The sequence below is a fragment of the Oryzias latipes genome, chromosome 3 (assembly GCF_002234675.1).
Source record: "Oryzias latipes chromosome 3, ASM223467v1".
Taxonomy (NCBI): domain Eukaryota; kingdom Metazoa; phylum Chordata; class Actinopteri; order Beloniformes; family Adrianichthyidae; genus Oryzias; species Oryzias latipes.
The window spans coordinates 21436708-21458976 of NC_019861.2; the positions used below are offsets into that span (position 1 = coordinate 21436708).

Sequence of the window (22269 nt, forward strand, 5' to 3'; positions counted from 1 at the left end):
ACTCTGAGCACAATGAGTAGACGACTGAAGCGTTTTTCTGTGGAAGAGGTTCTGGTCCAGGTTCTTGGGCATGATGAAGAGGGCACTGAAATTGAACCAGAGATAGAGAAGGATGTCTCGGAATTGGAAGACATCACAGATTTTGAACCAGACTCTGAGGAGACTGACCAGTCAACAGATGGAGAGGGAAAGGCACCTGAAGAACAGGCACCTGAGGAAACATTTCAGTCCAAAAGTGGACACTTGCTCTGGTCATCATCCCCCCAGGACCGAGGAGGTAGAGCGAGAGTGGAAAACATCATAAAGATGACACCAGGACCAACGCGTTATGCAGCATCTCGTGTGGATGACATCAAGTCCAGCTTCCAACTCTATTTACCAGAGTCCATTGAGGGAATTATACTTGAGATGACAAATCTGGAGGGGAAGCGTGTGTTTGGGGACACCTGGAGAGAAATCGACCTGGTAGACCTCCAAGCCTACATAGGTCTGTTGATTTTAGCTGGAGTGTTGCCAGAAAAGGAAGCGTTGTGGCCTCTGTGCCCCTAGAGACATCAAAACGAGCCTGACATGCTGCAAATGTAATCCTTATGTTTGCAAGGCCCACTCTGACCTGAGTGTCACATGCCACTCATGTGCATGAATACACACACAAACACACACACACACATACCCACACACACCCTGTTGAGTTTGGTGTTTGGTTTTCCATTTATTTTTTGTATTATATGTTCATTTTGTAGTTCATTTTCAGTGCCCAATTGTATTTTCACTGATGTTATTTAATGTTTACATCTACAAATTGTCGTTAGACACTACTTTTAAATGTTGTTCTCAACTAAAGAATGTTGAATAAAAAAATTGGTGGTGAAATTTTTTTTGTGTGCTAATTTAAGACCAGTTAAAACAGACCGGTCAATTTTGACCGGGAACACTAAAGTAGGGGGCTGAATGCGAACACGACCGGAGGGTTAATGTGTGACGTCCTGTGTGTGTCTTTGTGAAACATATCAGAGGGATTAGATCTAAAAAAAAACTTATTGCGAATACTATTTTTAGGTCTTATAAAACATTAAAAACTAAATCATAGAACTCATCAGTGGGATTACTATTTGTGCAAAAGCAAAATTGTTTAAAAAAACAAAAGGACTGGAATGGGCCTGGTGAGAAATGATGACACCCTTGACTTAACCCACATTAACCCATTCCAATTTTTCACAAGAAAAATGATGTGTAATACTATGCCACAGAGTGAGAGTGAAACTGTGTCCAGACTACAGAACACATGTCTGATATTTTTCTGTTAGACTGATGTCACCACGGGTTCCTAGGGGTTATAATTGTGCTTTAGATGGCATGTATCAGCTGCTTCCACAGTTGTTTAAAATAATTTAGATCAGGTCTCCTTAGAAGTACCCAATGTTTTGCACCTAGTCATTTTTGGTTGTTTCTTTTTATGATCTATGGTTCATTTGGCTCAGAGAGTATTGAGATTTTTTTTTAATTATTTTATATACTCTACAGCTCCCCATATAGTATGGAGACTTTTCTTGTCTGTGAGCATATATAGGATGTCATGGTGGGGTTTGATTTTTTCCAAGTACCGGTATATTTTTATGCACAAACTTAGTGCCTTTTCCTTTTTTTTGAATTTGTTCTTTTAATGGTTTGCTTTCCACAGTAGAGTCATCCATGAATCTCACTGTGGCTCATGCAGCACAGCATGTTTGTTTGTCATCATGGTCACAATATTATAAGTCTTTTTTAGGTTTTATAGGTTTTTATCCATGTCTGTTTCCTGTGTTTGTTTCTAAAGTGATTATATTGGACAGTAATTTAAAAGTAATAACACATTTTAGATAGTTGGTTTTTAAATTTTAAGAAGTGTTTATCTTTCACTAGCAAATATTAGACTCTATATTACAGATACACACAAAATAACTAATGAAGTCATAATGTAATTGAAAAAATGCAGACTTTACAATATTTGAGTGTGTTTTTTTATGTTTGTTACCCACCACCCAAATGTATGGAAGAGGATTAGGGCCACGGAGAAAGAAAAAAGGCCATAGAATGTTCTGACTTTTTTCTCAGAATTCTAAGAAAAAAAGTCAGAATTTTCTATAGCCTAAAAAAAACTTTTTTTTTTTTTTTTTTTTACTGAAACTGACAAAAGCTATGTTTCTCCTGCACAGATCGCACACTTGGCTCTTAAAAAGCTAAACAAAAATAACTCAATTAGTTTTAAAATGTTGAAATGTCTTAGAATTGCACAATTGTCGGTTGTCAGATTTGGTGTGACATTTTCTGAAAAATGAAAGAAATGGAGGTATACTTCTATGTTCTGATCCAGATTTTTATTTTTAGCTTTTCAGGGCTACCACAGCAGTCTAAACTGAAAGTCCATTTGCCCTTTTGCCTTCTCACTGTTCGCTGTTATTTATATTTTTATCTGCAAAGACCTGGCACTAGTTCAGCCTTTAATCTTGGGTACTGTGTTGGGTTACAGCAGCACACAATGGGAGCTCTGTTTGCTGCTGAGGTGCCACAGCTGGGGCTTCTGGGCATGCTCAGTGCACTGCCTCGTCTTATTCCAGTAATACAGTAAGAAGGATTGCGGACTCTCTCAGCATCTCATCCACACTGGCATGAAATTTAAAGAGCTTAAACTTACTTTGATTTCCATTTTTTCCTTGTGGTTTTAGGACAGAATGAAGAAACATTGCCAATCACAGGTTGTCTAATTTATTACAGAAACATACTAGCTTCAGCTCATCCCAGAACAATGCATTCATTGAAATGGATTTAAATTTTGTCATCGTGACATCACATAAGGAGCAGCAAATGTTACTTTTGCAAAGAGTTTTACAAAGAAAAATCACCAACCTCCCCTCCCATACAGTATGTCGGATCAATTAAGCATTTTTCTTTAACAATAATGTCTAAACAAGAATCTTCAGACAAACTGTTTGCCTTATTTGATTTATTCTGAAGGCTCACCTCAAATAAATTGATTTTTCTGAAGAATCACTTCAACACAAGTACGTTATTGTAATAAATAATTGTAAGATAATAGGACATTAAGAAAATAACTGTCAAAATTAGTTCTGTGGTGACGTTCTTCTGAAAGACCACGCAGCAAAAAGGACATTCATTGCATAGAAGTCTGATCACATTTTGCACATTTGGAGAAAGCTCTTTGGTCTTAGAGGGAGAACATGATCCAATGAACCTGAAATATCAATGTTTTATAATAATTTTCAGTGTTGTGTTTGGGGGCAATTTGGTAAAATCTAACCATTTTTTAAAAAGGTCAATTGTATTCACTTTGTTGTATATAAATAGTTGCTGAAACAAAGAGGCTGGCTCAGTGCAGCATAAATGGTTTAAAAGTAACAGCGAGAAAAAATAAAAAAGGTGTTTTCAGCAGACTCTGGAGTCATGTGACCATTTAGTGTAAGCCAGTTACCTTCTGCCATGTGGAAAAGTCAGCAGCCATGACACAAAGTTATCTGTCAGACATGGTGGTCCCACTCCTTCAGAGAACATGCACACTCACCAAACTAACACATCTGCGCATTCCTGCGAGGAATTCTGTACAAAGACAGCTAGAATTTATGTAGCATCTCTGAGCCCAGAGCAGACAAAGACAGCAGTCAGCACTATGCACCCCACCCCAACCCCCAGCCTCACCTCTGACAGAGCATTGAACTGAGATCACCCCTTTAAGGATGTCAAGAAGGCCATCAGGAAATCTGGTTCCTGATATTTATAACAGAATAGCGGCCCAAGGTTGGATCTGCATCTGCTTATGGGATTCATTACATTCACTCTCTGAACAAGAAACAGCTGAAAACAGCAGAATCCCCAACCCAGCCGTGGCTTTTTATTAAAAACTGTTGGTTTGTAATTTTCATAATGGCTGAGCCATTTCATCTAATCTACTTTTCACTGTAGTGCATGTAAAAAAAAGTCAGCTTAGATGTTTGATCTCTGTACAGAAAATCCATAAAACAAGACAGTAAAGCAAACGTACATTTGATCGGCAGTCAAAAGTGGTCATGTTTTTTGTAAAAACATACTGGAATATCCCTTCATCCCAAATAAATCTAAATGTAAGGGAAAAAGTAGGACTACAGCACAAAGGCATGATGCTACTATCACACTTTATTAAAAATAGAAACATATATTCATAGTATTTTCCATACAGGCTACAATGGTCCACTGGTATTTTCAAAAAAGACTTACATACTATAAAACACTCATTTGGCCTAAATCCACTGTAGAAATGTCTCCAAAGCAAAAAAGAAGGTCTGGATAAGTTTGATTGTTTCTGAATTGCTCCTACTCTATTGGTTTTACAAAAAAAAAAATGCCATGAAAATAAATGAAATATGATAGTTAAACATAAGAGAAATAAATGCACATACAATTTAGTTTAAAAAAGATGGCACATTTATTGCAACATAAATGTTATATACATTGTTTTTTTCTGTTGAAACAGACAGAAAATTCAAATATTGCTGCTGCACTTTTTTCTTCTTTTTTGATGTGCAAACACGACAACTTTTATTTGACACGAGAACAGATTTCATTTTCCAATTGATGATGGAGTCTGAAGAACACGACATACGTCGCCATTTTAGTCATCCAGAGCTGGTTTAAAGCCTTTTTTGAAGACTACAAGCAACAGTTCATACGTGTACTGAAGATGTAATTTGCAAATATCTTGTAGTAATGGACATATTATGGTAAATAACCGTACGTTTTACTATCTAATATAGTAAAAATAAAGTAAGAAACTTTTTACTCAAAACTTTTGCTTTCAAAAATCTAGAAAGAGTAATATTTAGAATTCAAGAAATATTCTTACAGTATTATTGTATAAAAGACTAATAACTACAGTGAAAAATAAGCCAAATGTTTTTTTTTTCCTTTTGTCTTTTTTGTCATATATTATACAAGGGAAAGCATCTGGGAGAACAGCAAGGTCTAACTTGGCAAATAGGGGAGCAAAGAAACAAAGCAAAGGACAATAAGAAGGAAGTAGAGCTGGAAGTGACATACATTATACCCTCAAGTTTGCCGTCATGAATACAAGATTGCAAAATACTGAAATGAAGAACAAGGCCACATTCAGTCAGACACAAAAGCTGATTTGTTTCTTTTCTCACAAAACAAAAGTAAGTCATTAACATTTGATGTAAACTCTTATTGCGGCATTCTTTAGTCCATTTAAAGTCCCTTATTATATTTTTTTTTTACAGAATACTTGTTATTGAATGTGGCAGCCTTGTTGAAGGTATAAATAATAACAAAACACAAGATACATAGAAATTTGTATGGAATATTTCGCAAGTCTTAAGACCAGACGTTTCATCTAAAGGAGAAAAAAATAAAGCATGCAAACTGAGGACAAGATTCAAATCATGGTCAGTGTTTTTAAAAGCTAAAAGAAAATCTTTCCAACTGTCTTTTGTTCATTATTGTGCTACAGTTCAAAGATTTTCAAGAAAAAAAAATCCCCAGATTATGGAGGATGGTGGACTAAAGTGAATGAATCCCAATCCTGATCACAAGAAACTATTTTGGATGTTTGGGTAAAAATGGAAATAATAATGCTGAAAGTCAAGCAAACAAACAAAACAAAAAAAAGAATCATTACAACACAAATATGAATAACAAACATAAATTGGATTAACTGCGCTTGAAATGTTACCTTTTGAAATATTAACAAAAGAAAAACTGATATGTTCATCAGGCCAGGAGAAAGTATGGTCGTCGTTGATTTTCCTTTAACTGTTGTTTCTATTTTTAAGTACATCTTTGTTAAGAAAAAAGAAGAATAGAAAATAAAAAAGCCACCTATGTGCTGACAACAGGCTGTAACTGTCTGGAGACTAAATGTCCACGAGAATCTGGAGAAAATTTGTAACTGCGTACATTTAACACTTTATGGCAAAGGGACAAAGGACAGGTCAGTAAAGGCTCCTATTCCCGCAGTTAAGACACTACAAATTTGCAGGGAATGCTAAGGTCTGGAGTTAGTTTGCTGTTTGTGTTTTCACTGTCACTACCGAGGGGGAAAAAAAGCTTTCAGTAAAGCTAAAGTTTGCCACTTGCAGTCACCTTTCTGATACATGGAGTCGATGCTGTTCAGCTTCTTTTTTGGTTGGTTTTTGCTAAGTTCAGAGACACAAACCGATGTAAACTACACAAAAACAAACATCGGGGAGTTTGGCAGCAAACGTAGCCAGCAGAAGATTCAATAACATACAGATATAAATTAAATAATTTTTCTTTTTTTAAAGCAGGGAATTTCAGTCTTCTTTTGTTTTCATATCTAATGATAGCTTCTGTTTGCTATAAATACCACTCTAAACGGGCCAATAAATTAATGTCAGGCTTCTCAGTGCTCAACTTTTTCCCTTCATCTTGGACTTGCCAACGACCTACTGGGATGGAGTGCTCAGTTAGACGGGGACACTGGCAAACTATAGATCAACTGAAAAGCTGCATACTTCTCTTTGAAGTTATCTAACTTTCCCTTTCAACATACACTTTATAGCTCAATAACATAATAAATAGGGAGAAAATAAAAGAAACGGACAAACAGAAACAATTGCTGTTACAATGCATTCGTCAATTCAGTTTAGGCACAAGGCAATTTCCAGATCCGGTTGGAGGAGATTGCGAAGTCTCTGATTGTTCAGAAGCAACAAACTTCTTGCAGACAGTGATATGTGCTGAGGTTTTTGTTTTCCTTGTTGGGGCGATTTTGCAGATGGGAGCTGGACTCTCCCCTGCACCACACTTCAATTGTATGATTGGATTGTGTTAGTCTGGCTCTACTTCAAGTGGTCTGTCTCCTCCCAACTGGTGTCACAAACTGCGAGTCCTGTCTGTCACCGAGAACCACGTTTACAGAGTCAAACGAGACAGAAATGCTCCTCATCAGATTGACCTGAAAACAGGGACAAGAAGACATAATGATCAGAGAGGAACATGTGCAATCACATAAGAAAACAGAACCCGCAGTGTTCATTTTATGTCTGACTACAACCAATAACTATAAAGAATTTCTTCCCAATGGAAGAAAGTAATCCGTTAAAAATATTTGGTTAAGTTATTTAGAACAAAAAAATACTAAATTTTTGAATAATTTCATAGATATTTTGCTTTATATTGTACACCAAGAACTCATGATATAAAGATTCAGGTAAAAAATTCAATTTGAAAATAATTAAATAAATAAAAAATGTTTTGATAAGATATATATTTGTATTTATGACATTTAAGAAAAGTTCCCAGGGCCTACCTGTCTGCTGCTCAGAGGTGACCCATGGGGTTAGATGTGTCGGTCAGGCCTGGATGGACCCCTGTGTGGGCTTGTTGGGTGTCACCAGAGCTCCCAGACACTTTTTCCTCTTCTCGTCTCTTAAGGCAGGCCGCTTTTGGATTCAAATTCCTTTCTGTGGAGGCAGAAGCAGCAAAATATGGCTAAATTCTTGTTGCTCTTTTTTTTTCCTGTTTTTATCTTAACAATACAGGCCACATCCAGACAGCAGGTCTGGATTGTTTAGCCCCCCCCCTCATTCTTTAACTAGGCCACTATGGCAAAATTATTATAGGGTAAAAAAACATGTCCCTAGATTGTTTTTCTTCAAAACAGATACGGTTTCAAGACAAAATTAAATCATCTTTAACATTAAATAGATTCCACTGAAGACAGGCTGATAGAAAGATAAGACACTTCAATTTCTTGGAATACAGCGACAATACTAACCTCTGACTTGCTGCTCCAAGCTAAGAATAACAGCCACAGCCTGATGGAGGATGAGCAGTTTAGTCTGGGGCTTTTCGCTCTTTAGGTGCAGCTGGCACATACGGCCCAGCTCCTTGAAGGCCTCATTGATGTCTCGAACCCTCAGGCGCTCACGAGCATTGTTAGCCATCCTCCTCTCGCGCTCACGCTCAGCCTTCTGCTCCGGATTCAGGTCCTCGTCTTCAGTGATGCTATGCAACACAAAAGTCAAAACATTTGCAGTCAGGAATGATTTTTAGCTTAATGGTGAGCAGAAGTTGATAACAAAGTTACAGATGCGATCACTTCATTTTTTGGTGAAATATTTTATCAAAAGCCTAAGAATTGATTATTAGAAGAACAAATCATTGGTAAAACCAGTTTTCCATGTGATTTCTGTAACTGGAGATGAATTTGGACACATGAAGTTCCAGGATTCAAATCAGCATTTCTGCATTTCAATGTATGTGTTATACTCCATAAATGGTTAAGATAAATAAATAGCATTTTATCAGTTTTCTTTCATTTTTAGGGTTTTTTAAAATTCAATTAAACACTTAATATTCAACTTTTAAACATTTCTATGAAAATAGAATTTCTGCTGTTTTGATTTATTCTGATTTTTTATTTTAAATAATTATCTAAAAAGTGGTTAAAGCTATGAAGGTACATGTAATGCTTGACATTTCATTTAACACCAAATTAAAAATTAAAAGGCTTTTAGTAATATTTGCCACCTTTTCAGAATACTTGACTTTTCTAGTTTTCAGAAAAGTTAGCATTTTTGTTCAATTATATTTCCTGAAAAAACATGGAATATAAATAACTGCTTTGTGCCTGAATTTATTCTCAATGATATGACAAAATATCATTCAGTGCTTTTTCAAGGGGATGCAAAAAAGTGGAATCCTGAATTAAAGAGTAGATTGAGAGTTAGGAATTTATTACACGAAGAGGCTTAAATATTTGTCTTAAGATAAAGTTTTAATGAAAAAAACCCTTCTTCTGTTACTATTTGCTTCTACCTGGTACGAGGCCCTGCTCGGGGCGTCTTCATGTCTCTTTTGTCGCTCTCATCATCTGATCTGGTATCAGTGGAGAGACTATCGTGCATGTCATCCTTGTCCTGCTTCTCAACTTTCAGTTCCAAAGTGGTCGGCACTTGGCCAGGCAGGCCTGCAAAAAGACCTGCTGTCAGTGGAAAAAAAATGGTGGTGGTAAAACATCATTCACACATTAATGCATGTCAGATATGCAAATCTGTTGAATCGAGTGTCTTTAACCTCTGAAAGCCTCCACTTGGTGACTGAGTTCTGTGTTGGACGTGGAGCCGGAGCTGGGCAGGCCTCCATGGCTGTTGTTCAGGCTGGCAGCGTCATCCCCGGCCTGCTGCAACACAGACAGGAAGGACATGTGTAGAAAGGAAGAAGGCATCCTCCCAGATATCAGACAGAGCTATTCTATTCATAGAGAGTGTGCAGCTTATGAAGAAGCTGAAATAGAAAATGTAGGGCTTAAAACAAAAAATGCCAGTAAAATTTGTAACTTGCCCAAAACAGCCATTGAAAAATGGCTGAAAAATTAAGAATTTGAAGTGAAATCCTTACATATTCCATTTGCAGTTTTCTGAATAAATAAAATAAAAGCTGCACTATGGCACAAGTATTGGTCAAATCTGCTATCTCCAACACTCAAAGGTGTTTTGTTTGAAACAAAGTATTATTAAAAAAAAGTGTATGGATTAATTTATGACACTTTTCTGTCACAGCTCAATTCTTCTTTATCAAATTTAGATAATTGTAGTGCTAACTTATTCTGAACAAGGCTTTATGTCATTCTAAGTCATTTGTTTTTTAGCTTAACTGCATTGATTTATTCAATAAATTGAAGTCTTAAGTTATATGCTTATTTTGACATCTAAAATGAATTATTTTGTTTCACAAAGCTTCTCATCTACCACTTAATTCCAGTTTATTTTCTGAAAGCGGAAAAAATTATTGCACGTGGAGGGGAGTAACACCCCCCACCCCCTTTTCTTTTGGAATGCAATCCCGTAAGTGTTGGCCTCTGTTAACCTCAGCACTTGGAAAATCCTCCCCTTCCTCAGCACTACGCTAATCTTTGCTACGCTCTCAACAGGTGTCCAAACAAGTCTTTGTCTGGGGGTGGAGGAGGAGGAAAGCTGGGGGCTCTGGCGAGAATTGAACACTGCCATTTTCACGGCAGAGCTTGATTACCATACAGCTGAAGTCTTTTTTTTATTTTTTTTTGGGTGGAGCCGAGAGCTCAGACACACGTTTCCAACGATTCAGATTTCCTGAGTTGTTTAAAAGATGTCTTGAAAAGGGGTAAAGGGCAGGGTGTCACATGGAATCAAAGCATGGGACCGTGCTTTGTGGAGGCTGTTCAGTTCTGTCTGAGGGCTTTTCCCACTGACAAAGTGCTGCATTGCTGTGAAGACACACGACAGTATGTCGATTTTTTTTTGCTTTTGTTTGTTTTTTTAGGCTACAAGCACTCTCTCAGTAACAGTTATATCACATCGAGCCCTTCTGACAACCGCAGACAGAAAATTCTTGTTGAGAGCACAAAAGAAGCTTTCCGACACCATCAGCATATAAAAAGCCACTAAAAAAGAAAAAAGAAAAACCAGAAAACTGCTTTGAGGATTGACTGATAATGATATCATTTAAAAGTGGCTGACAGACAAAGATTTAAAAATTTTTTTAACTACCAGATAAATGACGGATTACATTAAATAAACAATAATAATCTGAGATCACAGCGGTTCTACAATTGTGACCCAATTTATTTTCAAACAATCCCGAATTAATTTCAGCTATATCAAAAACCTTTCGGCTTTATATAAAACAGGGATAGTGAAAGCAGAGTGATTATTTCAAGACTTATTCTTGGTACTATATGTCCCAGTTTCTCTATCGTTGTTGATTTTACCTTTAAGAAAAGTGTGACACTGAAAGCACCACCTTCACTTAAAGCACAAGATCATTTCATCACACCTGTTTTTCTCATTTCTCTTTCTCCTGTGTATACAGCCCTCAAAAGGACAGTGAGCTTTAGCTCACACTTGTGGAAAATAAGTCAGTGTAAATGAAACTGTTCTTGAGTGGAAAATGTCTAGCTTTTATAGACATTATGTGAGCCAGCTCTGGAAAGGTGTCTGAGCTTTCAGTGAGTTGAATTTTTAATATCATGGAAGAACACACGGACGCACAAAAACCTCATTGGTTCACATACCATTGCTGCAGTCCTACTTGGACCCAGTGCCGAGGCAGGAAAGTTTGGTCCAATCGGCCCGTTCTGCAGCAGACTGTGAATGTCACTGGGCAGAGTGGTGGTGGAACCCACGGCATGGTTCCTCAGGACAAGGATTGCATCGTCCAATCTGTCCAAACGGTCCTCCATTCGAGACTTACAGCACCGGAAGGATGAAGGAATGAAGAGTTGGGAAGAGGAAGATTAAAGAAAAGAGAAAAAGAAAACCAGCTGAATGTAAAGACACAAAAACTGCACAAAATTGGCACAAAAATGTATGATAACAAAAAAAAACTGAGACAAGAAAAAAGCAAATGCATTCCAAATCCAGATGTAACAACAGATCCATTTCAGCTTGAGGTTTAATAGAAAAAATGTCAATAAACTGATAACTGCAAGCTGGAATGGCTGACAATAAGATGACAAATGTGGACAGGGTTCGTACACTTGTTTAGCTATGGTTTCCTATAACTTTTCTATAACCTTTCTTAGAATTTCCAAAATAAACACATTTCAGCAGACTATTGTAGTCGTTGCCGTCACATCCAAGTTTGTCTGCCTTGCCGTTAAAATTGCAGCCGCTGTATCAACGGCTGTTTCTGTTGGTATGGAGGAAACTGCAGAACGTATGGAAGCGTGCTGCATTCAATTAAAAAAAGCACCATAGGTGATCGTCACTTTCACTTTTTTGGGGATTTTTGAAATCTAATATTTCTAAGACTAAGACCTTCAGAAAAATCGAATCGGTTCCATTTACTGTTCAAAAAAATGTTTGATTTTTTATGATATTTATTGTTTTATACATTTTCAACCCTCATCTTTAATTTGATATAAATGTTAAGAACTTTTTTTTTTTGCAATGCTGGTGACTATTGTGGCCCAATGCTGAGGACAAGAGAAATAACATAAGGCGCCTTATCACTAGTCATACATTTAAGAAAGATCTAGCATAGTGAGTAAGTCAATCATTTAAAATTAATGATTTTTATCCTTAAAAAAACACTCAACAATCTGTGAACTACAAAAGCAAAAAACTACAAACTAACTGGCCTCATCTGCTCATGAAAAAAATATGGTCAGCTGCACTTAAAAGTTGAAAAGCCACAATGTGTCATAGACACGACCCGTTTTGTTTATGTGCTCATCATGATATCGTCAGTCTGTTCTTTCTACTCATTTTTGTTTTTAATTGAATGCAATATGCTTCCATAGTAACGCCATCATTATCTGTTTTAAAAAGTTCTCTGAGCGACTGGCTTCTGCAGCGTTGGGCAGCTGTGGCTGTTTGCTCTCAGCCCCGCTGCTCTCATGCTGCTGATGTCAGATGCCTTTGAGGAAAATCTGCATTGTGCACATTTTTGGAGCAAAGTACGTTTCAGTAGCCACCGTTGATACCTCTCCTTGAAAAACCACTCGTTGTTACAGCTACATTTACCCGGTATTTTCATGATGGCAAGTTGAAAGCGCCATGTGCTAAACTGACGACAACTCAAACTGCTTTACAGCAACATAAACTCCCATCACCAATAGCGTGAGGTTGAGCTTCTGCCATAATTTAAATTCGGATCTCATGTTAAACTATTAATTTTTTTGCATCCAAAATATATATATAAAAAACAAAACTTTACAGAATATTTTGTTTTTCACAAACTATTCAATGACCTAGAAATTGCATTTTCAATTTCCAAAACTTCCAGGCTTTTCATGACCGTACGAACCCTGTGTGAAAAATAAACCTCATTTTACAATGAAAGATGTAATCAAACTTATGGGGGAAAAGGCAATGCAAAAAAAAAAAGAAGGTATGCATAATGTGATGAGTACAAACTATCTGAAGAGTACCTCGCAGACATCCTTTAAGAAAGACATGGCATCGTGAAGATGCTCATGTAACTGCTGATGAACTCTGTTTTTCTGGCAAAGTCAAATAAGAACAAAACAGAGTTATGAGAAACGGCTTTTAAAGCACTATAAACACTGTTGACACAGAGAGTTTTTGTCAAGTCAGGCACACAAACAAAAAAAGGATTTGGAGGGAATCACAGAGCCGCTGACCATTCAAATCACAGAGATGAAAATACTGTGCTGCTAGCACATTTCAAAACCACTTTTTACTGCATTTATTACATGTACCATAATCTTTACAGTTATGTGGAGGAGTTTGTTTATAATAGTCTTAACTTTTTTTTTTTTCAATCTTCTTACCTCTACCTTCACTTTATATTCAAATAGTGTTTTATGGATTAATCGGGGAAGACTTTTCTCATCAAAGCAAATATAAACTGTTGCTGATGACCCAGAGTTAGTCATTTAAACTGTAATTTTCAGCACCCTTCATGGGACTTTCCCGTGTTCAGGCTTTCCAGTTTGGATTCAACTAAGTCGAAAGAACTGACCAATAAAATATTTCAACTTTTCACTCAAACATTCTTTATTCCTTCCAAAATGTAATGAAATCCTTATTTAATCATTTCTGAGAAATTATTACTTCAAACGAAAAAGCTCAAAAACAGCTGAACCAGGAATCAAAGAGTAGTCTTTTCCTGTTTGTAGTTTACTGCCAAATAAATATGCTTTTCATTTACTTATGAACTCATTCGGGGTTTTTTTCTACTTCTTCACAGGATCTTCTCATAAAGTTCAAATATTCACACAAGTAATTTCAAAAGTACAAAAAAGGTTTACTTTTATTTTTAAAAATAACTTCCTTTACTCTAAACCTATTTAAATGTAAAAAAAAAAAAAAAGAAAGAATGCATGAGCATTTACATTATCTTACTTTCCTGACTATTTGCCGACAGACTGTAAGTACAAGAGGAAAGCACTTCATCAGTTCTTTCTCAGAAAATCCTGGTAAAAAAATACAACAGTAAGTGGAATTTTAACGCTGCACAAGTTTGAACTCCAGTGGTTCATTGTCTACATTTCACAGAACTGTAATGTGCTATAATTTCTATATTCTGTCATGCACAGAACAGCGGTTAGTGTATTATTGTATACTCAAAGGCCTTTTCCTTTACTCTCTCTTCTTTAAAGCATCGAGCTGAGTTTCAGTGTTTCTTTACCTTTTTGTTGAAAACTTTGTGACTTTGGCTAAAAGTCCATTATCTTTGTCTCTCATGGCATTTCTTTGAGCTGATACATGTGCTAACTCTCACTCATTTTGTATGCATTAATAAAATATATAAATAAATAGGTGCTTCATGTGTCTTATTACCTGAAATTATCTTTGATGAATAAAAAATTGCTTTATTTTTGGATATGTTTAAATATGAGACAAATATGTAAAACGCTGACTGTGACAGAAGGTAAACTGTTAGCACCTACCTTCAAGTGCCATTAGTACTATCACAATAGAAAGTATCTATCTTTACTTAGGTGAAAATGCCACATATGAATACTTCCAGTAAAAATCGACTTGTTCAGAAGAATAGTTAATGACACAGTGAAAACAATCTAACCAGTCAGATTATATACTTTAAACATTTGTGAGTGGGAACTGCTTCCACTTCTAAGACACGCAACATGATAGACAATAGGTCAGAGTAAACCCTAATATGGGTGTCATTTTAAAACCAAAAAAGCAAAGAATGGCACACCCACATTACCCACAATGCTATATTCTTGCAAATTAAGATTTGACGGAGATGTACATTGAAATCCCTTTATTTGCCAAGAAATATAAAAATAATCGCTAACTTCAATACAACTAAATAACTCAAAAAAATTGACAGACACACGGTAACTACAATATAAATAATGCAACAGGCAGTCATTGTTAGTGCTTGACTTTGCATGAGGGTGAAAAGTGATCCTGTGGTTGGGTCGCATGGCACCAAAGGAATTCTGTAGAAGTGGTTCTGCAAACAGCTGCTGCCCCCCACCCCCCACCACAAACACCAACACACTTAACTAAGCCCATCCCCCAAATGTTATACTCATCCTGGCCCACAGTGGAGAGGACAGATGGTAGGACCCAAGGGACAAGTATTGTTCAGTTTGGTTATCCCGCCACCCCCAAGTTCTTCAGCAAAACATTTGTCAGAGAATTCTTCCTGTTATGCTAGCTCAGTCCTGCATGGATACCTGATCTAAAGACAGCATCAGTCGCTCGTTGGAGCAAAGTGGCAGAAGTGAAACTTACCAGTGAGTGAAGGGAGTTTTCGTAATTTGGAGAAGGGGCCTGTCCACTTGTACGGGGCCACTGGTTGGTGCCTGAAGACGAAATAAAGTGTAAACAATCCTCTGGTTTGGCTTTTATATCTAAATGTCAAAAAGTTGTCTCTAGTTCGTGTAAAAGATGGCGGCCAGTCAAAACTACAGTTTAAAATGCCCTTTTCTTGACATGTAAACTGGAGTAGGATTGATAAACAACCACTTCCACCTTAAAATAAACTGTGTATTTTGGCTTAATAATATCTAAAGCAATACAACAAGAAGGACATAGACAGATTATTTATTTTATAAATGAAAACAAAACATTTGTCCTTGTTTGGAAAAAGTTTGCATTGATTTATAGCATTTAACTATTAGGTCAGTCCAGAAACACAAGTCCAGCAGATTTGATCTGTTGTAAATTAGAGGACAGGAATCCACATCTGTTCATCACATTACCAGCTTCACTACATTTCACTCTTTCCCTTTTCTAAAACACAATTATCAGAGAAACCTGCCTGCCTGCCACGTTTAAAAGGATGCAATGTGTTAGTCTGCTCCTGACTACTTGAAATATATTTACCAACCATACTCTTTTCTAGGTTGACAGGTTCGACTGTCATGAAAGGCAAAATATATCATAGTGACCATATCCATATATAGGAAGTTATTTTTTTAAGATTTAATTCTTGTTTTTTCATACTACAAGGGTGCAAAAACACATGACAGTTCAATAAATTTTAATAAACAAACATCTAGAAAACACATCTCATTTTACACAAATGTTTAAAATTAAGTCCTAATGTATGTCTGACATCATATTCTTATCCAATAAAATCCACAAAATGCATAAAAACAAAAAACACCACGATAGCAAAAAACAAAAAATAAATTGGTACCTTGCTCAAATTTCAATTGATGAATGTAATGCATTCCTGTCAAAATCCATGTTTCTTGTATTTAAGGTTCTTGTGTCTGCACACACTTCATCTTCAAACTTTAATTAATAGACTATTCAAAGAGAAGGAAATGAAAAATCTCTCATCTGCTACAGCTTTCTCCCAGGTGAGTGAGTAAAGAAACTTCACATGAGCCACAGTAAGCTGGCAGCTATGAAAGATTATCCTGAGGCTCCCTTCCCAACGTGCTCCAGAAAGAGCTAATTGAAGAAGCCAGTCTTGAGTAATGTGTTGTATATCGATGGGATCCCAATGATGAATGGATTTTACCGGCAACATCAACAGAGTTATATTTTCTGCCAAGTGCGACAATTCATTCTTTTTCAGGCCCCAGAAGCACGATAAAAGCAAATCATTGCAGAAACAATTGACTTTATTCACAATCCCAGATGGATCCAGTCAGCTTTGGTGTTTTTTTCTTGGTATTAATATTTCCAATAACAATCATTGCTAGGCGGAAAAAAAGGTATGATGGTTGTCATTGGTGAGTCACAGCAGCCTTAACGCTTGCACTGACAAATAAACAGCCTTTTGCGGCCTGGTCTGCATTCGTGTGTGTGTGTGCGCGCGTGTGTGTTGCAGCTGTCCATGAGGCAGGGCAACAGCTGAGGATGAGGGTAGCATACGTAGAGACAGCTGTCGCCACTTCATTACCAGATATGACACACCGTTCACTAAAACAACACACTGGGCTTTCCCCCGCTCTCACACCTTCATCAAAACATCAGTGGTCAATATTCTTCCATCATTTTTCTCAGCCTTTTCCTTTCCACATGCCATCAGTTGCATAAAGAACTGTGCCATCCTGTAATTCTATCATTTCTAAGATGCTGCAGGCCCATTAAAGTACTCACAGATTTACTACAGAGCATTCCACAATGTTTTTGTGCTATTGTTTCTCTGAGAGACACAACGCCATACATTAAATTTGCATCTTGATGGCTTCCATTACATTATAGAGAATTAATAAATATTCACCTAAAATCGTTAGCATTTTGATTGTTTCAAACACGACAGAGGTGTAATTCTTTTTAAACTACAGGCTCCTTTTTAGAAAATAACAAATGTCGAAATGCTACTGAAAACCCTTAAAAAAGGCCTTAGAGGAGGTGGGATTGAATCATTAAATATATTTGAAAGCAAAAAGGAAATTAAATCAAGCTTTGTAGAAAATCTTTACAGTGAATCTGCTTAGCTCTGAATTTATACAAAAACATGAATAGTGGTCACAAAATAAACTGAACACAAAAAGGACTTTACAAATTTTACACACTGTAAGGAAAATGACAAAAATATCTCGGATGGTTTGGTAAATTTCCAGCTTTTGAATCCAAATCTGTTTGTTGTTTCTCTGCCAAACACAGACTTTGGTGTAAAAAAAAAAAAAGTCCAAGTGCTAAAAATATTATCATGAGTAAAAGCATCTTTTAAAAAAAATTGTTTACTATGATTACAGCATTGATGTTGTCCTTAACTGGTTTATAGTTGATGAAGAGATAGCATCATGCAAATGTTAATCAGCCCCTTCTTATTTGACATTTACGAGGTTTTGAATCAACCGTTTTTTATGTTTACTTGTATTAAACTGCAAGTAAATGAATCCGGCTGGTCCAAAGTCATTCAAACTGTTTCTGTTTTTGCTCAAAAGAAGAGAGACAAAAACTTCTTATCAATTATATTTGTCACTGCCTTTTGTACAGTTCAGGGATGAAATTAGTTAACTTAGTGCTACTCCACATTATTTATACAAAAACGGAACCATAGAGACGCTCCCTTGGGTAATCACAAAGCAGTACTGTAATTGCAGGGTAGGAGCATATGAAAATGCAAATTGAGAAAGCTGGTGCCCTACCTGGCCTTCCAGATGGGGTGCCAGCAGCAGTCACCACAGTGCCTCCTGAGGCAGCACTGGCTGCGGCTGTCAGAGGTGAAGGAGATCCCACAGGTGTCGATGGATTCGATGGAAAACTGCTGCTAGTGTGGTCGGGTGAGTAAATCTGAGAGCACAAAGGGGGGAAAATTTAGAGCTCAAGTGAGTAAGTGAGTAGTTTCCTAGACAAGTAAAATTAGTCACAAAAATTACCCTTTGTAGAATTTTTCAGCAACTTCTGTAATGTCAGCCACAAACAGACATTTGGGCCTCGGTTCTACGCCTAAGCCCTATGATATCATTCACAACTGTAGTTATGTTAGGTGGAGGCAAGTCAATAAAAGAAAAAGAGGTCATCCATAAATAACTAAAACTGATACTAAAAGTGAGAAAATAAGAAAAAAATGGAGAAGAAGTCATAATAGATTAAGCTCTCTTTAGCTGGCTTAGGCTTATTGGAAATGCCAGTAGACTAAAAAAGAGATTTAAAATAAATAGCTTAAATTAAAATAAAAGTCATATTAATGGAAAGACGAAAAAAAGGGCTAAAAATGTAAGAATAGATAAAAAATGAATAATTTATTAAGTAATTTATCCTCAGTTAAATTGTGTGTTTTCCTAGACAAATCTAGTGGTAAAACAATTTTGGAACAAGAACCTCAGAGAAAGAGAACTTTACTAGTGTAGAAGAGAAGAGATAAAAAAAAACTTTTGATTTGTTAAATAAAATAATAAAATGATGCAAACTGAGGTTACTCTGATAAAGATATGGAATATAAAGGAGGAATTAGACTCAGGTTGTTTCCTTGTGTCAAAGTCTTTTTTAAAACACAGAGAAATCCTGCAACACACTTGCTTAATCTCCTTTATAGTTTAACAAAAAACGATGTATGCTGTTTGAAAGAATTCAAATGTGCAGATGTATAACCTGGAAACCCCATTAAACCAAAAACAGATAATCTCAAGGGCAACATTTTTGCCAGCAACTACAGAGATTTTACAGAGAACCATACATCAAAACACTGCAAGGATTCAACTGTTTTGTATCTTTTTAAAGTATGCAGTCTCTGCAAACAACTAGGACAAAGGTCTGGGTTTTCTTAAGACAGAAAGAAAACCTATTTTTATTCTTCGAGTTGCAAGTCTACAAGGATGAACAATGGCATTACTCTTATAGAACCTAAACTGGGATTTTATTTATGTAAACAACCACCGGATTAAAGCACAAACACGTCACAGATTTTGATTCCATTTTATGAGAAGATATTTTATGGTTATAATGGCGTCTGGTGTTATCGGCAGATCTTGACTAATTTACAGAAAGAAATAAAACAGAAAATCCACAGAGATTTCTCTGCCAGTTAAGATCACAACATTGAGCTTGGAAGAAACCACTTGACCTCTGCAGGGATGATAGAATGCACTATTGTTGATAATCTCCATTTAATCTTGATCTCGGGGTTTAAGTTTTTCAATCAACTTTAAGTATCAGGACAGAGGTTTGACTGCAGTATGCCACACTGTGAGGAGGATGGAAAGTTGCCTAAAGAAGAATGACAGTGGGTTTAAACAGACCAGTTGTTTTTTCACCTCAGCATTTTCCCTCTTAGATATGCAATTGAGTCAAAAACTAAAGAGGATTAATATTATGGTTATGACAGCAGCAGAAAATCATAAAACTCGGGCCAAAGCTAAAAACCCAGTTTAGAACTGCGACTTTTGACCAGACAACACATTTTTTTCTCTTCACTCTGCAACACAATGCATTCAAAGTGAAATATTGCTCATTTTAGTGGAATAAATAAAGCCCCGCCTGATCATCAGTTACGCTGCCGCAGGCGGCATGAGGCCAATAAGCACGGCCAATTTAAAGGGCGGAGAACAAAAGATCTAGAAAGAAGCAGGGGGCCATGGAGTTGAGCCACAGCAGTTATAAACTCCCCTGTGCCCCATGATCCATCCACCTACCCCCTCCCAGTTCCAACAGTGTCCATTTCAGACCAGCTTTGTCATGCTAATAGAATCGAGGCTGCGAATATAAAGGACTTAATTTGTTGTTAACGTCCCCAATCTTTCTAATTTTAGATTGGCATGGATAAGAAGCACTTTTTAAAAAAAAGAAAAAAGAAAAGAAAAACAGCATGTTCTGTCCTTTACACAACCAGGCATCAACTATATTGCTTTATGTGATATTAAAATGTTACAGGCAGCATAATGCCTGTGCGACACATGAACATTACTGTGTAAAATATAGTTTTCCTTCACCACACACTCCACCTGTGATCTCTGGTCTGATCACATTCTCTGTACAGGATTATGTCACAATGTTTTAATCAGAATAAATAACAAGTACAAAGCACTGACCTATCAGAGGATTTCAAATTTATCTATGCCTGTTTTATTTTTATTTAGAAGGTAGGAGATGCGGTTGTCTTTCCGGATTACTTTTAGTTTAAGCTGACATTTATAAAGGCTTAGACTATAACTGGCAACGGTTCTGTAAGACCTTTTTAATCAGCGGTCAGTGGAGCTCCCAGTCCCTGCGTGATTACTGAGGTCACAGTATTCTAAATGAAAAAAAAGGAATATCTCATTTGTTTTAAAGACAAATGTTTATAAGGGCGAGGTTGCAGACAAAACTCTGACAAACTGATTTAATGTTAGTCTGACGTGTAAACGAACAATGTTGATGTGGAATAAATGAAACAAACAAGCAACAACAGCGTCCAAGTCAAGTCATATCTAAAACCAATTTTGAACAGCTAATGCATCACAAAGATATCGTAGAACCAAAGTTAAAACTGGGGTAGTAACTAACCGAGGCTAAAGCTTTGCCAAGTGCATCCCCAGTCTGCGAGCTTCCGGTAGTTGCCCCCCGATTTCCAGCAGCTTGTAGGGAAGCAAAGGACAACTTTGTCAGAAACATTAACAAATATAAGGGTGATAACATCTCAGAAAGATAAACATTTCCCTAACTTTGACATAGTAGAAGTTTAACTTTAATTGCGGGGAGTCAGAGATATCTCAGAATGTATCTGAATGGTTGACATGAGAACATACCCATAACCCCATCGGCTGAGTTGACAGATGGGGTGTGGGCCGTAGTGACAAACGGTGAAGTGCTGTTGTTGCTTCGGTGGAAACTGGACATGGGAGGAAGACTGGGATTGATGTCTGGAGAGACTGAGTGTGCAGGGTAATTCTAAAATTAAGAAACATAGTAAACGGAGCATTTAATAAACTTATAAAGAAAGGTTTAGGTCCATAAGAGAAAAAGGCCTATTTGTTCACTAAATTGCCGTTGTCCTTTGACATCTCCCAAGCTGTGATAAATCAAAAGTTAATGGGGGAGGTACAGAGATAAAGAGAGCAGCATCTGCAGGCTCCCTGTGAAGCTCTGCCAGCTGAAGCAGGCAGATGAGGCCAGATCAAACACTGGGGGAAAAAAGGGGGTCAACTGTGTCTTCTCTGATAATAACCAGACACTAATTAATACACACCCACTGCTGCCAATAGCCAGACATTTACTATGTTGGCATATGGATGACATCAAATTTAAAATATCAACTACACAGACTGAAACGTATACTTATGAAATGCTTTTATTTCAGTAGCTAAAGAATAAATTAATAAAATAAAAACAATACCAATTTATTTGGTGAATCTCAGCTCCAGCGTTAGCTACTTACCAAACGGTCATGTGAATGCAAGGTGCTGTAGTTTCCTGGCTGTGGCATATGAGATGTGGACCCTGGGAGCATTCCCCCATAACCAGGCTGACCAATCCCACCAGATGAATTCCATGGATCTGATGAACTGTGGGTACCATCTAACACAAAGGAAAAAAGCGTTTTAGGTTTTAACTTAAATGCTTTACAATGCGTGAGACGTTTCAGAAAACAGCTAACCTCCATGATAACAATAACGTGTTGTTTATCCTGACCACAAATGCTACAGCTAGCCAAGATCCTGTCTACGCAAATAGAACAGGACTTTTTTTTTACACATTTCAAAACTGGTTTAAAAGGATTTTTTAAAATATAAATTTTATGAAACACCAACAACAAATGTGTCTAAAAAAAAAGTTTAAAACAAACATTTAATATTTATTTTTAGAAAATGGAGATGCATTTATGGTGTTTATGAAATCTGTGACCACTAAAAGCAAAGCATGAAAAAGACAAAGGATGTCATTTTGGAGTCTG

At 36.8% G+C, this 22269-nt stretch overlaps 1 protein-coding gene across 10 annotated transcripts in view; it reads right to left on the reverse strand.

The window, feature by feature from the left end:
• Nucleotides 1-4149: 4149 nt before the first annotated feature.
• tcf12 (transcription factor 12) overlaps nucleotides 4150-22269 on the reverse strand; it is a 59205-nt gene continuing 41085 nt past the window's right edge. For 2 of the 10 annotated variants that reach the window (XM_020714323.2, XM_011491364.3), the window contains exons 10-21: nucleotides 21754-21893; nucleotides 21125-21266; nucleotides 20883-20953; nucleotides 18047-18191; nucleotides 15225-15295; nucleotides 12923-12994; nucleotides 11063-11236; nucleotides 9088-9193; nucleotides 8830-8995; nucleotides 7787-8016; nucleotides 7319-7472; nucleotides 4150-6964 (exon numbers count right to left, since the gene is read on the reverse strand). In XM_020714323.2, the coding sequence (XP_020569982.1) occupies nucleotides 7330-7472; nucleotides 7787-8016; nucleotides 8830-8995; nucleotides 9088-9193; nucleotides 11063-11236; nucleotides 12923-12994; nucleotides 15225-15295; nucleotides 18047-18191; nucleotides 20883-20953; nucleotides 21125-21266; nucleotides 21754-21893 (1460 nt within the window). In that variant the 3' untranslated portion in view covers nucleotides 4150-6964; nucleotides 7319-7329. The remainder of the gene's footprint in view (nucleotides 6965-7318; nucleotides 7473-7786; nucleotides 8017-8829; nucleotides 8996-9087; nucleotides 9194-11062; nucleotides 11237-12922; nucleotides 12995-15224; nucleotides 15296-18046; nucleotides 18192-20882; nucleotides 20954-21124; nucleotides 21267-21753; nucleotides 21894-22269) is intronic. The other 8 variants (XM_011491377.3, XM_011491373.3, XM_011491383.3 and 5 more) reach the window with 8 other exon arrangements.